Genomic DNA, 15,745 nt, shown 5'->3' with positions numbered 1-15,745 from the left:
CCTATTTGTACAGCCTTAGTTAATCTTTGTAAAAAGTCACTAAAGGGTTCTCTCTGACCCTGTTTAACTCTGACAAATGATTCCATTCTCTGTCCTGGGTCTTGTACCCTGTCCCAAGCCCTTAAGGCTGCTGTAGTACACATGGAGAGTGGGGTTCCACTGCAAACTTAGCCAAGGCAGGCAGAATGGGCCTGTGTGGCCGAGTGTGTCTCGGACTCAACACTGGGGCCCGAGTCATGAACTAAAAAACAGCACCTGGGAGGGTGCTGTGTTAGGTAGCGGGCTACCCGCTTGAGTCGGGGGCAAAATAGCCCGACGTTGGACGCCAAAATGCAACGGCGTAAACAAATGTAGACAGATTGTAAAAATACAGCTTTAATAGACTTACAGAACCACCGTTCCCGCAGAGACCAGGAAAGCAGAAGAAACGGCTGGGAGCACGCTCACCAAATTTATAGGCAAACATTAGCCCGAGGCAAACAGGCCCCCTTAGGGGCGGGACTTATTTCTACAAAAATTAATTCAAAATGGTTCAAAGACCTTGTAAGTCCTGCTAAGACAAGAGGAAAATGTAGAGCAAACACCTCAAGAGAGAAGTATAGGCAAGGAATTTCCAAAAAGGACTCCAACCAGTATAAGGAAAGAGTTGACAAATGGGATTGTTCGGCCTTTAAAAGCCCCTGCATAACAAAGGAAATGATCAACTGGAAGAAAACAGCCTTGTGCTGTATGCATATCAGACAGGGGACGATTATTCCTAATATATAAAGAAGTAAAGACACGTCCTTTCCCCAAAAATAAATTCAAAGACATTACTCAAAAAATATATAAATATATGAAGAAATATCCAATATCCTTAGCCATCAAAACTATATTGGGTTTATGCTTCATCCACTTAGAATGACTATCATCAAGAAAGCAAGCCACAACAAATGCTAGTGGTCATGTGGCAAAAGGAGCCTTTCTACACATGACTGGTGGGATCAATGTGGAGGGGCCAGTGTTCAGTGTGTTGGGCACACAATGGTGTGATGTTAGCACCAAGGATTTGGACAGCTTCATCCTTACAGCCTTGCTGTCTGCATCCCACATGACCACTGCTGCGCACCGTGGACCCCCGTCTGTGCTCTATGGGCTAGAACCCAGTTCGGATAAGGGGCTGGAGGTTGAAGAAACACACGCAGAGACAGACCAACACACGGACCTCTGATCGCTGGTACAAAAGCCCTTCTTTAATAGCACCATGGAGGCTTAAATACCCTGCAGTCAGTGGCCAACAGGTGAAAATCCCATTCTCTGATCCTCTAGGCAAAGCACAGCTTCTAGTAACTTCAATTAGAAGGCTCTAGACAGGGAAGAGCAGCTGAAGGCCAGGACTTAATTAATTAGTCCCAACAGACCACCGCTCTATGTGTGTGGTTGTCCTTAACAGTTCATGCTCCAGCCATCTTTAAATTCCTGGGGTCTCCATTACAGCCTTGGTATCATCCTCATGGCTTAAGTTATTGCTTATTCAACAGCTGCCTGTACAGACTTCAACCATTAAACACATAATGAACTAAAGGCATTTTGCATTATGTTATGGTTACAAGCCCATGGGAGCCAGGAAGTAGAGTGTGGAGGTTTGAATGAGTATGCCCCCCCCAAAGAGTCATGTGTTTGAATGCTTGACCCATAGGGAGTGGCACTATAGGTGTGGCCTTGTTGGAGTAGCTGTGTCACTGCGAGGGCAGGCTTTGTGGCTTCATATGCTCAAGCCACACTCAGCGTAAGAGATAGTTCCTTTCCAGTTGCCTGCAGAGAAGATGTAGAATTCACAGCTACCTCTTCAGCACCATGTCTGGCTGCAGGCTGTTATGCTTCCTACCATGATGATAATGGACTAAACCTCTGAAGTTATAGACCATCCCCTATTGAATGTTTTCCTTTATGAGACTTGCCATGGTCATGGTGTCTCTTCACAGAAATAGAAATCCTAACCAACACACATAGCCTGGCCTCACAGACTTTCCTTGACCCCCATGATCTGGTAACTTTCAAATTCTGTATGACTACGAAGCCGGGACCGTATAGATTATTTCAAGGTCTGCCACCACTTGTAGAGGTAATTGGTCCTCCTCTGACCATGGCCGAAGTAAGCTTTCAGGTCTTGAGTGTCCGAGCACACCAATGCATTGCCTTAGGTTGCTCTGTATATGGAGGGCATCCTAGCTCTCTCTTCTCGAAGTAAAACCTTTCAAATGAGTTTACAGACTTATACCCTTGAGCTGGAGTGGGAGGGGCCAATCCTTAAGCAGCTCTCAAGTAATTTTTCTCATTGTCCCAAATGGAAAGAACTTGGCTTCCTTTAATGGCATTAATCTCTCAGTAGCCATACCATTTAAAGTGTGGCCCAATATTAAATGATTTTTACTGGTCAAAGTTTTTCAAATCTTTATATCTGAGCTTGTATTCCTAATTCTCACAGTATACCCACCTGAAAACAGCCAGCCAGCAATACATTTCAATGCTGTTGCCTGAATATGTGCTCACAGGACATATTTCCTCTGCTAATTCAACGTCACAAAGTCACAGAACAGATTAAATACAGACAAGCTTGTACCTGTTTTCCAGAATGTGACATGGGTGGATTCTGGTCTGGTCCCTCATTCTTCTATCCCGTCAGGAGCTCCATGAGCACAGCCTTTCCTCTCTGTTCCTATCTGCATACTGGTCTTTGGTACTCTTGCCAGAGTGATCCACAAACATGTTTACAAAAAGACTGCTCATTTGCATCCCTGAACCTTCCCACCATCCTCAGCAAAGACTTCTAAGCCTCTTGATCAGATGCTGTCACAGCCACTCTCCTGGTTCTCAATGCCGGCTTTTGGCACTCATCGGCTTTCTAGGCTGTGACAACATACTTGGCAGCAGTAACTTAAAGGACGGCAGGTTTGTTTTGCTTCATGTTTTCAGAGGCATCCTGGTCACTAGGCTCTGTTTTTGTGCGGTTTTGTGGTGAAGCCAGAGAATATGACAGAAGGGAGTGCTGGGACAAGGCCACCAGCCTTGTGCTATCCTGGAAGCACAGGGATGGGGAAATAAAGGGGCTGCAGTATCTCCTCCAAAGGCATGCCTTACATCACTCTCTTCCAGCAAGTAGGCCCCACCCCCTAAAGTTGCACTTTCTCTCAGTGTACCCTCAGGTGAACACCAAGCCCTCAACAGATGAGACCGCCATAGCATCTTAGGCTATAGGCGGTAGAAGAAGTACAATAGGCAGAGCTCAGCAAGACTGGATTAAACATTAATGCAGCTGTCACCACAACCCAGAACAGCAGGTGTCCCAAAGCCAAGTTTCAGAGCTGCCTGGTGCTCCTAGACTAAGGAGTGAGCTGCAGACATGGCTCACTTTGCGCAGGTCATGGCTGAAGTGGGCGACTTTGGTCGCTTCCAGGCACAGGTGACCATCCTGATGGGCATCCCCAATTTCCTGTCTGCCTTCTTCGTGTTTAGTCAGGTCTTCATGGTCCTCGATGAGGCTCACCACTGCTCAGTGCCCTGGGTCAAGAACCACACTCTCAACCTAAGTGCTGCAGAGCAGCTGGCAGTAAGCATACCCAACGACACAGCGGGCAGACCTGAGTCCTGCCTCATGTTCCAGCCACCTCCTGACAATGCCAGCCTGGAAGACATCCTCAGCCACCGCTTCAATGAGACACAGGCCTGCGACTCAGGCTGGGAGTATCCTGAGAACAGGCCTCAGTCCCTAAAGAATGAGGTAGGATTGCCTATTGTCTGTGTGTCTTTTGTGTGGAGTCTGTCCGTTCTCTGTCTGATTTTGTGCCTTTGATGCCCTCTGTTTCTCTGGTTCTGCCTTTATGCTTGTATGTAGCTGTCTGTCGCCTGTTCCTCCCTTTTCTCGTCAGCCCGTGTTTCTGTTTGTCCTCTGTCTGTTGGCCCTCTCTCACTCTCTGATTTTCTCTGCCTGCTTTACTTGTTGTCTATCACGGTTTCATTTTTCACCTGTCCTTTAGTGAGCCTGGTGGCATCAAGGTACCTATAAACTGTTGACAGAGAAGAGGAAATATTTATCAGAGAAGAAAAACAAAAGGAAGAGTGGTCACAGGCAATAGACGATGTCTAGGAGCCAAATCCAACTCTGGTACAGTAAAGAAGATGGAAAGTTTGCTAGGATTCATAATCTCTGTTCTCTTACAAACTCAAGCACATAACTCAACTTCTCCTCCAGCTATATCAGCATCCCCTGGCCCTTGGAAAGTACTCTTGTGTCAGGCTGTTCTCATTTCCAGAATGGAAGGATTAAGGCAATGACTTAGCCCAGGAAGTGTAGGAAGCTGATCATGGAGCCAGGCCGCTATGCTGAGTCCCTGGTGTCCAGCTCTGTCTTTTAATTTTTTTCCAGCAAAGAAGCACATGTGGGGAGTCTAGAAACTCAAGGGTGCAGGCTCATGAGGGGGTCTCTGCATTCTCATCACGTTTGTGGTTGTAGATCTGGAGCCCACAGATTAAACATTCACTCCCCTGCCCTACACACACTTGAAAAAAAAATCCGTTTTTTAGAAGCCTCTGGAGACAGTGTTTTAGCCAAAGTGAAACATTCACTTTTTCAGATGGGACTATAATCTTTCCACGTCTGTGAGTGTGTCCTTTCTGGGATTCTCCTCATTCTGTCACCCTCCCCCTTACCCAGGGGAACTAGGTTACCTTAGGAACACTCCTAACCACTGGATCTAGCTCAGCCTGGCCTGGAAGACTCAGGCCTCCCCATGACTCCCTGGCATCACCTTATAGCAGGCTCTTACCTTGACTATCCCTCAGAAGTTTGGAGAATACTTATAATTGCACAGAACTGCTCTGCCCACCTGGCAAACAACAGCATCTTTAAGGCCCAGTGAACCTTCCAGATTGCTCTGAATCTACTCTAAGCCTTGTCCACTGCATGTGCTGAATTGTTATGTAATTTTACTCAGCCGAAGCTCAGCAGCAAGCCTGAATCTTCATGGCCTTAAAGCACCTAGGAGTCTGCTACAAACCCTTCACCTAGTACCATTTCTCAGTTTCCTCTATCCCCAGCCTTCAGCTAGGCCCTTCACTGTCAGGTTCCAAGTCTACACGACACACATAAGGCACAGAACTGAAAGGGAACAATTGCTGAAATCACGAGCTCAATCCATTTGGTGTATCTTTGCTTTTAAGTTGTTTTATTATTTTATGTGTATGGGCATTTTGTCTGTCTGTGTGTGTGTGTGTGTGTGTGCCATATGCATGCCTCGTGCCTGTAGAGACCAGAAAAGGGCATTGAGTCTCTGAAGCTAGAGTTATAGGTGATTTTGAGCTTCCATGTGGTGTTGGGAGTCAAGAGTAGGCAGTGGTCTTCACTGCTGAGCCATATCTCCAAGTCCCAATGCATTTGTTTTTAAATGCATTTATTTACTCCGTGTGTGTGTGTGTGTGTGTGTGTGTGTGTGTGTGTGTGTCTTGAGGGGTGGTCTTAGTAGGCATTTGGTCAGATAAACAACTTGAAGAAGCCAGATCTGTTGCTATCTAGGTCCTGGGAACTGAACTCAGCTCTTCAAGTTTGGTAGCAAGTATCTTTAGCCCATGATCCATTTTACAAGCCTATATTTTGGTGTTTGAAAAAGTTTAATCCCCCAAGGCCAGCCTGGTATATAAAACAAGTTCCAGGACTGCCAGGACTGTTGTACAGAGAAACCCTGACTTAGAAAAAATAAAAAGTTTAATCCTTTCCTTCATTTATCAGTGAAAGAAGTTAGAAGTCAGCTTCTCTCTCCAACAGCCAGTAGTCTCCATTGAAAAATAGCCATACAGAACCTCTTGGAAACGAGGAGGGGCAGGATGGAAGTCATCCACTTTAATGAGTCCACCAAATGCTGGATCATCGGTGGCAGAAAATGGAATGCGTTAAATGACAGTGCCCACCAAAAGCTCTTCTTTGACCCTGGAGGCTCCATGGCATTGGCTCTCGCTCACCATAGATGCACCCATGGGTCTTCCCGTGTCCCTTAGAATAGTCTCCGTATGCTTGACCCATTCTGGCCAGGCCCAGCTTCTGAGGAATCTCTGATGTGACGGCCTTGTGTGTCTTCTTGACAGGCTTCTCAGTCAGAGGGGTCATCCCTAAGATCAGTCTGGGTCCTCACATCAAGAAAACAATGGGACAGTGGCAGACCTCCATTTCTTTTACAGTTTTGAATGAGCGCAAAGAGATCATTGAAATATACCTGTTTGCGGTTACTCAGCCACCATAATCCCCCATAGCTCTCTTGTCCTGGAATATCAAAAAATGCAAGATTTTATGACTTTTCACCAATCCTTGGCTGCACAGATACCAAAAAAAAAAAAAAAGTCAGCACAGGGTCAGCAAGATGGCTCAGGAGGATGATGGCTTAGATGTCAAGTCTGCTAACTCAATACAGTAGACAGAGGGAATCAACTCCTGTCACTTGTCCTCTGACCTCCATACACATGCTATGGCATGCACATGTACACACATGCACAGGCACACACATGATAAATGAGATAAATGAGAAGAAAAAACCAGCATGTCCTCACATGGACACTGGGATGTTGGAGTGGATGTCAGGATGTTACCATTTCTCAAAGCAACTCATTTGATAGTCTTTGTCCTGGTCACCTGGAAATAGTGACCCCTTTATTGAGCAGTTGTCTAGAGCAGATCAGCCTGGCGACATGTCTCTGAGGCATGAGTTTATGTGAGAAGGCCCAGCCCACTGCTGAGAGAACCATTCCTAGGCAGGTTGGCCTCAGCTGTGTAACAAAGATAGCCTGGGAACAAGCCAATTAGCAGCATTTCTCCAGGTCTCTATTTCAGTTCTTGCCTTTAGAGTCCTACCTTGGCTTCTCTTAATTATGGGCTGTAACCTATAAACCAAGGAAGCCATTTCCTTCACAAGCTGTTTCTGGTCACAGAAAAGCAAAATTGGGACCAGGACAGGATTGTTGCCATGCTGGACCTAACCGTGTTGCTTTGGGGATTGTGGAAGAGTTTGGAACTTTAAATGGAAAAACCATCAGCTGCTAAGAGCTTAACGGGCTGCTCTGTGGGAGCTTGAAAGATAAGAATGTTGAGAGAAATGCTGGAGGTGGATGCATGGCTTGTGAGGTTTCAGAGGGAATCAAAAACTATTATGGTTGTGTCTTGTAAGATTAGAATATATGGAAATGAAACCTTTGCTTTACTGGGACAATGGATGCTGGTCAGCTGGGACCAAAAAATCAGCTATGATTAATAGAGATTAGTTATAGTGTGAATTCGAGTTGGTCTTAATAATAAAAACCCATAGTCAGATATCGGGGTAAATCCTGAAAGATCAGAGAAGTAAAGGAGCCAGCCACTGGGGAGACTTCTTACCTGTACCAAATCCTCAGATCAAAGAGGAAAGATCCTGTCTCTACAGATCCTCAGACTAAATGGGGCTGAGCTCCTATCTCCTCCTGCTTTATACTCCTCTCTCTGCTCAGCCATGTCCCTCTGTCTCCACATCCCTAGTGCTAGGATTAAAGGTGTGTGCCCCCCAAGTACTGGGATCAAAGGCATGAGATCCCAAGTGCTCAGGTCAAAGATCTGTGCCACCACTGCCTGGTCTTTGTGGTTAACTAGTGACTAACTCCACCCTCTGATCTTCAGGCAAACTTTATTTGTTAGAGTACAAACAAAATATCACCACAATTAATTGTATTAAGGTGAAATCTTTTTGCAAAGTATCTCCTCAGAGTCAGCACAGAGAAGCTATGGTATGGGGTGGAGGTGGGGGCCATGGCTGCATCTCCAGTTGGTAAATAAACTTGACCATATGAAAGAATCTCCTATGTGGTTCTGATTTTGAAGGCATGAGAGATGCAAGATTGAGGGGTTCATGAGGAACAGTTCAAACCTGGAACCATGTGGCAGTATTGGAGTCCCTAAAGAAAATTCAGGAGAGGTCATTAGTGTAGGTTAGCCTCAGTTGCAATGGGGACCCCAGGATTGAAGGGGTCATGGAGAGAAGCTGACACTTGGCACCATGAGGTACAGTTGGAGTCCTAGCAGAAAGGCCAAGAGAAGCCATTGGTAAAGGGACAGCCTCAGTTGCAAGGAGGGTCTCAGAATATTGACAATGCCAGGAGCATGCAATGAGCGTCATCAAGGAGAGCAGCATGCATGGAGTGGAGCCAGCCTGAGCATACAAGACAAGCAGTGTGTGTTTTGGATGGTGGAGCAGAGAAGCGGGGCTCCCCAAGCCACCAGGATCCCAAAAGTTCATGAGTGAGTTCCAGATGTTGGACATCTGGTTCCTTGACTTTTGGATTTAGGCTTTGCTTTTCCTATGTCCTGGTTCTTATCTTTGGGAAGTAAGGAATTATATAACTTGTTTTTTAATTTTATTTTATAGAAGCCCAGAGTTGAGAGAATTTAGATTCTTAAAGAGACATTGAACTTTTAAAACCCTAGAATTTTTTAAAGACTGGGGGTTTTAAATTTGTCCTGTAATTTTTGTTATGATATTGATGTAAGATCTTGGGAACAAAAAGAAAGGAAAGTTATAGTTTAGCATGTGATGTGTTGGTGCATTAGGTTGAAAGTGTCCTGGCTAGTTTTATTGTCAACTTTATACCAGTGAAATTTAACCTGGTGCAGTGGTGGTACACATTCCCTTAATCCCATCACTTAGGCTACAGAGGCAGGAAAATCTCTGTGAGTTCAAGGCCAGCCTGGTCTACAAGAGCTAGTTCCAGGATGGACAGGCTCCAAAACTACAGAGAGAAACCCTGTCTCAAAAAAGAGCAAAGTGTGTGAGGGGGGAAACAAAGAAAGAAACCAATAAAATTTATCTAAAAAATAAGGATCCTCAATTGAGGAATTGTCTAGAACAATTGCCCTATGGACATGTCTGTGGGGGCATTTTTATTGCTAACTGATATAGGAGCCCCCCCCACTGTGGCAGTGCCACCTCTAGGAGGAAATCCTGAGTGGTAAAAGAAAGGGAGCTGAGAGCCTGGGAGCTGGCTGGTAGCAGCATTGTTCCACTCTGCTTCAAGTGCTGCCCTGAATTCCTGACTTGACTTTCCTCTGAGGGACTGTAACCTGTAAGCTGATACTCCCCTAAGTCATTTTGTCTCATGGTGTTTTTCATAGCCACAGAGAACGAGCTAGGTCTGTTTGCTGTCCTGGAATTGTTTGGTATCCACTTTACATACTTCAGATTTGATAGATATCCAGCTCAGCTTCTTCACCGTGGTATTGACCACTCAGAGCTCGCTCTCATTCTCTCTGTATTATTTATTTGTTTGTTTGTTTGTTTGTTTTTCAAGACAGAGCTTCTCTGTTTAGCCCTGGCTGTCCTAAAATTTGCTCTGTGGTCCAGGCTGGCCTCAAACTTAGAGATCCACCTGTCTCTGCTTCCCGAGTGCTAGGATTAAAGGTGTGCACCACCACCACCTGGCTCAGAGGCCTCTCTTTATCATTAGTCAGTAACCTAGCCTGCGCTGGGTAGGCTAGACCTTGGGTAGCCTGTCTACCCCACAGGCTCCCTCCCACCTAAGACTCTCCAGAGAATGAACATGAACACCTTTGCTACCTTTGGAAATTTGTGTACTCTTCCACATGGCAATCCCAAACTCTATTCCGGAGGGACACTCTTAGTGTGAGCTCCCATATCCAAGGAATGGCTCTGTAGACCAAACCAAGGGGCTCTCTCTGAGAAGACACTTTACTATGCTGTGGGATGATGCTCTTGTACACAGTAAAGATTTGTTACTTATATTGGCTTAATACAATGCTGACTGACCAGTAACCAAGCAGTAAATGTAGACAGGGCGACCAGACTAGGAGAGTTCTGGGAAGAGAAAAGGAAGAAATACAATCACCAGCCAGATGCAGGGTAAGCAAGATGACAATGCCTTACTGAGAAAAGGTACCAAGCCACGTGGCTAAACATAGATAATTTAAGTTGTAAGAGATAGTTAATAGTAAGCATGAGCTAATAGGCCAAACAGTTTATAATTAATATAAGCCTTTGTTTCTTTGTTTCTTTGGTACTGAATTGTTATAGGACCAGCTGGGGAGAAACTTCTGTCTATACTATTATCAGTGGCTTCATTTTCAGATGGAAACACAAATCACACTGATTTGAAGAGAGCATGTTTTTTTTCTGATAGATTGTGTACCCTTGAAAAGGTTTCCCCTTCTCAGTGTACCTTTGCACCATTCCCTGGATACCTAGTAAAATGAAAACATGTCTGGCAACCCTGTCCACATGGACTGATGAAGAGAAATGGATGCACCATCAATGAGCCACAGCAATGTGATTTGTCCAGGAACTAGAGGCATATGAATGGGAGGGAGGGAAAATCAGAAAGAACAACCTCTTTTCGGGGTCTGGAGGCATGAAATGCCTAGCACAGGTGAGGGATGTTGGCATAAGAGTATGGTGATGTAGGTGGGTCTTCTTTCATTGGTTAATTAATAAAGAAACTGCTTGGCCTGATAAGTCAGAACATAGGTGGAAGGAGTAGACAGAACAGAATGCTGGGAAGAAGGGAAGTGAGTCAGACACCGTGATTCTTTGACCCAAGATGGATGTAGGATAGAATATTTCACGGTAAGCCACCACCTCGTGTTGCTGTACAGATTACTAGATATGGCTTAAACAAATATGTAAGAATTAGCCAAGAAGAGGCTAGATATAATGGGCCAGGCAGTGTTTAAATGAATACAATTTGTGTGTTGTTATTTCGGGTGTTAAGCTAGCTGTGCCGAGCCGGGCGGGATGAAAAACAGGCCTGGTCGCCTCCTCACTACAGTATGGCATAGGTAGGAGCCAGCTCTTGAAAGGTCCCAGGGCCAGTGCCAAGGAGTTAGAGCTTTCTTCTAGAAACTCAAGAGAGCCATTGATGGTTTAGGGAGTAGAATATATATATATATATATATATATATATATATATATATATATATATATATATATATATAGAGAGAGAGAGAGAGAGAGAGAGAGATGTGCTTTAAGAAATGAGAGTGGAATTCTGTAGGCCACCACAGTGGGCCTTGAACAAGGTATGTGTTAAAACTCAAAGACGGTGATGACTGGCATGCTGAATTGGAACCCTTCATTCCTTGCTGTCTAGCGGGGAGGGTGGGCTTCAAGTCTTAGGTGCTGCTCCTGAACAATGCAGTGGTAAACTTTCCCCAAAACTTCAGTTACAAGGGATATAAACTAAGGGGAGGTGGCAAATTGTGCCAGACTTGGAAGTGTTTGTGGCTTGCCATTTGTATCTGCAAAGCCCTGCACCCCCAACAGCTCTGGGCCATAGGCACAGCTCACAATCATCATCGCCATCCTGGACTGGGAGCTTCCTGTGTGACAGTCACTAGTCTATAAGTGTTATAGACGATCCAATCATATTGGGAGCAACACATAATCAATTTTATCCCCATTTTTGCATGAGTAGAGAACAAGACAAAGGCAATTGGCTAACAGGCTCAAGGTCACACCAGGCCATTTAAGTCACCATCGTGCACATCCCACTAGTCCTTCAGAAGGAGCTGTTGTCCTTGAGAAGTGTGAGTTCAGCAACTCCTGGATTGGTTAATTTCTTGCTAAGTTACTTAACTGACAATCAGCTAGCTAGGTGTAAGCGTTAGTTGATTTATTCATTAACCCATCTCCAGCAAACATTCTCTTAGCCTTCACATGGTTTTATTCTATGCATGCAGCAGCAGACATGTACCACATCCACATTTTACCATCTGACTTTTGACCAAGTGTTTCTTACCAGCCAGGGATCCTTCTGTTCAGTTTGGGATAGCAATTATGAAAAGGCAAAAGACGGCTCTTTTCAGTATTTTCAACCTTATGGATGGTTAGCTTTGTCAACTCAGTTGGATTAAGAAACACCTACCAGGCGTGTCTAAACTTTTGATCCTGTGATGCAACCTCATTATGTACTACAAAGTTCACACTTGCTGTCTAATTACAGGGCATGAGTGCTGCATGCCTTTATCCCAGTCCCTCACACAGTGCATAGCTGTGACACCAGAAGAGCCCTCACAGGCATGCCAGGGACCGGGTCGCAGCCTGGAAGGAGAGGAGTCAGCATGTGTGTAGAAGACCTCTAGGCAGGGATGTGGGGATCTTTGGTATGCCTGTGTGCTCAGCCTATCTCTAGGTGGAGTGACATTTTCTCTTCCAACCCCTCAAGTGCACATTTGTGTCTTGACCAGAGGGCACATGGCATGCCAGTACTCTAGAATTCTGATCAGACTGTGGGCATATGAAGGAAACTGGTCAGCCACATGTGAGTCTTGGAAGGGTCCAAGCAGCTCACACGAGAGACAGGCTGTTTGTCAGGAAGAGCTATTAGAGGTCTGTCAGAAATTTCCAGACTTTACATTCTAATTGTCAGTGGTTTTGCAGGGTATTCTCTATGCCAGAAAAAGTACTCCTTAGTTCTACATATTAAGTAATTACATTCAAATAGTTGAACGGTACTTTTTACAAGTAATTATTTTCAAAATTAATACGCAGGGCTGGCATTGTGACAAATACTAATAATCCTGTGTTCAGGGGGTAAAGCATCAGGAGTTCAAGGTTATCCTGTGTAACAAAGTGATTTGAGTACACCCTGGGCCGCATGATACCCTGCCTCAAAATAAACAATGGAAAATTGAATACACTCCGTGCTGGTTAGTTTACTGTCAATTTGACATAACCCAGAGTCACCAGGGAAGAGGGAACCTCAGTTGAGGAATATCCCAGATCAGACTAACCCATGGCTATGTATAGTCATGAGGCCAGCAGGCCTGCTTTTAGAAGGAACAGCAGGTTGCGTTCCTGCTGCCTGGCTCCTGGCCGCCTGGCTAGCTTATGCCCAGAAATAATGACACACAAATTGTATTCATTTAAACACTGCCTGGCCCATTATAGCCTCTTATTGGCTAATACATCTTGCTTTAACCCATATTTATTAATCTGTGGAGCACCATGAGGTGGTGGCTTACTGGGAAAGATCCTAACTTGCATCCATCTTGGGTAGGAGAATCATGGTGTTTGACTCATTGCTTTCTTCCCAGCATTCTGTTCTGTCTACTCCACCTATCTAAGCTGCTGTCCTATCAAAGGCCAAGGCAGTCTCTTTATTTGACCAATGAAAGTAACACATTGATAGAAGACCCACCTACATCAGCCATGTCTGTAAGATTGTTTTGACTGGTGACGGATGTGGGAGGGCTGAGCCAGTAACCAGCCTTCCGCCATGATTCCTGCCTTGAGCTCCTGCCCTGACATCCTTCAGCAGTGGATTATGACCCAGGACTGTTAACCAAATAAGCCTTTCTTGCTTTTAGTCATGTTTTTTAATCATTGCAACAAAAAGAAAAGAAACACTTCCTCCATTCTTTAGAAGACTGAAACATGCTAGTCGGTACCTGCAGGGGCACAGCGTCTTGGCCCTCCAACGCTGCCACCCTCATGTTTCATTTCATGCAGAATTGCACATGTTATTTGCTTTTTATAAAAGCAACTGTCAAGCAAAATACTGTGGCATTAATCTCATTGGAGGTGAAAAAAGTATACCCAGTTTTGAATTGTGAATTCTTGGGCTAGTTGTGATGTTGGACAGAATTCAAAGATTGCTATGATGTTTCCATTTAGACTTTTTACTATCTTATGCCCATGGTGTTGACTGGTACACAGTGTGGAAAACATGGGACCCTAGAGAGTGAAGTTGGACCTGGATGCTGTGCTTGGTCTCACATGAGTATTTTTCTGCCTCAGTTTGACCTGGTGTGTGGTCGGAAGTACCTGAAGAGGACTTTACAGTCGGTAGTCATGGCTGGTCTCCTCGTTGGGGCCCTCATCTTTGGGCCCCTCTGTGACTGGTAAGTGCTGCTGCTCCAGGGTACTTTAAGCTCCTGGTGCTGACTCAGTTACCCCCCCCCCCGGAGAGTTGTTAGTCATCAAGATATGTCTTCATGCCTGCCTTCAAATGGGGCTCCATGGAAGACCCCGTCTCTCCTCTTACAGAGCCAAGGACAGGTCTGTCTGGGTCTCCCCTCTCTCCCATCTTAGGAAGTTCTCCTAGCTTCACACCTTGTCCTTTTGTTACCTCAGGATTGGCCGTAGACCCTCTCTCCTGGTGCAGCTGCTTCTGTCTGCCATCATGGGCATGGCCGCAGCCGGTGTGTCCAGCTTTGAGCTTTATATGACCCTAAGCTTTGGCTTGGCTACCACTGTGGCTGGATTTTTACTCAGCACCAATGTCCTCCGTGAGTATCTGGGTCCAAAAGCCTGATTCCTCTGAGTTAGAGCCCAGATTCACCTGTGGGCATGGAGTCAGCCAAGTGCATCCAAAAAGGTCACAGCTAAGTTTTCTGTGCTGGCACTGAGTCACATCCCTGACAGGCTGGCACTTGGAATCTCCAGGGGTGGGTGAGTGGGCAGATTCCAGCCCAGGCTCAGCCTTTGCTCTCAGTTTCAGAATGGGTGGGGCCATCCTGGAGAACACGGGCCATGGTCCTGTCCCAGAGTAACATTGCCATTGGACTGATGGTGCTAGCAGGCCTGGCCTATGGTGTCCGCAACTGGAGACTCCTTCAGATCATAGGCACGGCACCAGTCTTCCTGCTCATCTTCTACTTCTGGTAGGGAGGCCCTTGCCAGTGATAGGCCACCCTTTGTTGGGAGTGCTGTGGCGGGGTGCAGGACCCAGAAAAGGGAACCCATGGGGCTTGGATGGGAGGTTCATCGTGCACTGGAATTCTGGGTGGCTGCACTGGGCTCAAGACCCCAGTATCAGAGCCATGTGTGGTTGACAGGGTTTTGCCAGAATCTCCTCGGTGGCTCCTCTCCAAAGGAAGGATAGAGGAGGCCAAACAACTGATCCAGAAGGCAGCCTTGGTGAACAGGCGTTCCCTTTCTCCAGAACTCCTGAGCCAGGTACCTGTCAGCGGGCACAGGCTCCCCACTGCCTCAGGCATCTCTATGCTTGTGTCCCGGCCCCTCACTGTGTCCTTCTTCTAGCTGATCCCTGAGAAGACAGGTCCCTCGGGAAATGCGCTGGATCTTTTCAGACACCCCTATCTCAGGAAGGTGACACTGGTTCTCATTGCTGTCTAGTAAGTGTCCAGGGTCTTGTCCCTCAGTGAGGGCTGAGTCAGAGGACCTCTCTTGTTCTGCTGTATTTCACTGGAGTGGTGGACAGAGGCTCTGTTGTTAAAGGAGAGGGCCCCAAGTTTGTCCTGGCCGCCCGGCTAGCTTACACTCAAAATAACCATGCAGAAACTGTATTAATTAAAATAATGCTTGACCATTAGCTCTAACTTCTTATTGGATAACACTTACATACTAGTTTAACCCATTTCCATTAATTCATGTATCGCCACGTGGCAGTGGCTTACCAGAGATTCTCACTGGAGACCATCTCAGGCAGAGGATACATGGCTTCTCTCTGACTCTGCTTTCTTCTTCCCAGCATTCAGTTCTGTTTTCCCTGCTTACCTAAGTTCTGCCCTATCACAAGGCCAAGGCAGTTTCTTTATTCATTAACCAATGAAAGCAACACATAAACAGAAGGAACGCCTACACTACTCTGTGAACATGGTGGTCTCTCCCCAGGTGTGAGTTCATTAAGTTAGGCTGTTCCCTTGGATGTGACTTGATGTACACCCAGCAGTGACAAGGAAATTTGGGTACTTTGTAGGTTTGTGGACAGTCTGGTGTACTAT

General features: G+C 45.8%; 1 protein-coding gene across 1 annotated transcript in view; it reads left to right on the top strand.

Moving 5' to 3' along the window:
• The first annotated feature begins 3,382 nt into the window (after window positions 1-3,382).
• Window positions 3,383-15,745, top strand: part of LOC101997042 (solute carrier family 22 member 13-like) — a 13,838-nt gene continuing 1,475 nt past the window's right edge. The window contains exons 1-6 of the mRNA XM_013346453.1: window positions 3,383-3,760; window positions 13,797-13,900; window positions 14,133-14,287; window positions 14,494-14,662; window positions 14,837-14,957; window positions 15,042-15,131. Of these exons, the coding sequence (XP_013201907.1) occupies window positions 3,383-3,760; window positions 13,797-13,900; window positions 14,133-14,287; window positions 14,494-14,662; window positions 14,837-14,957; window positions 15,042-15,131 (1,017 nt within the window). The remainder of the gene's footprint in view (window positions 3,761-13,796; window positions 13,901-14,132; window positions 14,288-14,493; window positions 14,663-14,836; window positions 14,958-15,041; window positions 15,132-15,745) is intronic.

This window comes from Microtus ochrogaster, chromosome 5 (genome assembly GCF_000317375.1).
Source record: "Microtus ochrogaster isolate Prairie Vole_2 chromosome 5, MicOch1.0, whole genome shotgun sequence".
Lineage (NCBI taxonomy): Eukaryota > Metazoa > Chordata > Mammalia > Rodentia > Cricetidae > Microtus > Microtus ochrogaster.
The sequence above is the reverse complement of the archived record's forward strand: the minus strand, read 5'-3'. Positions and strand labels throughout refer to the sequence as shown.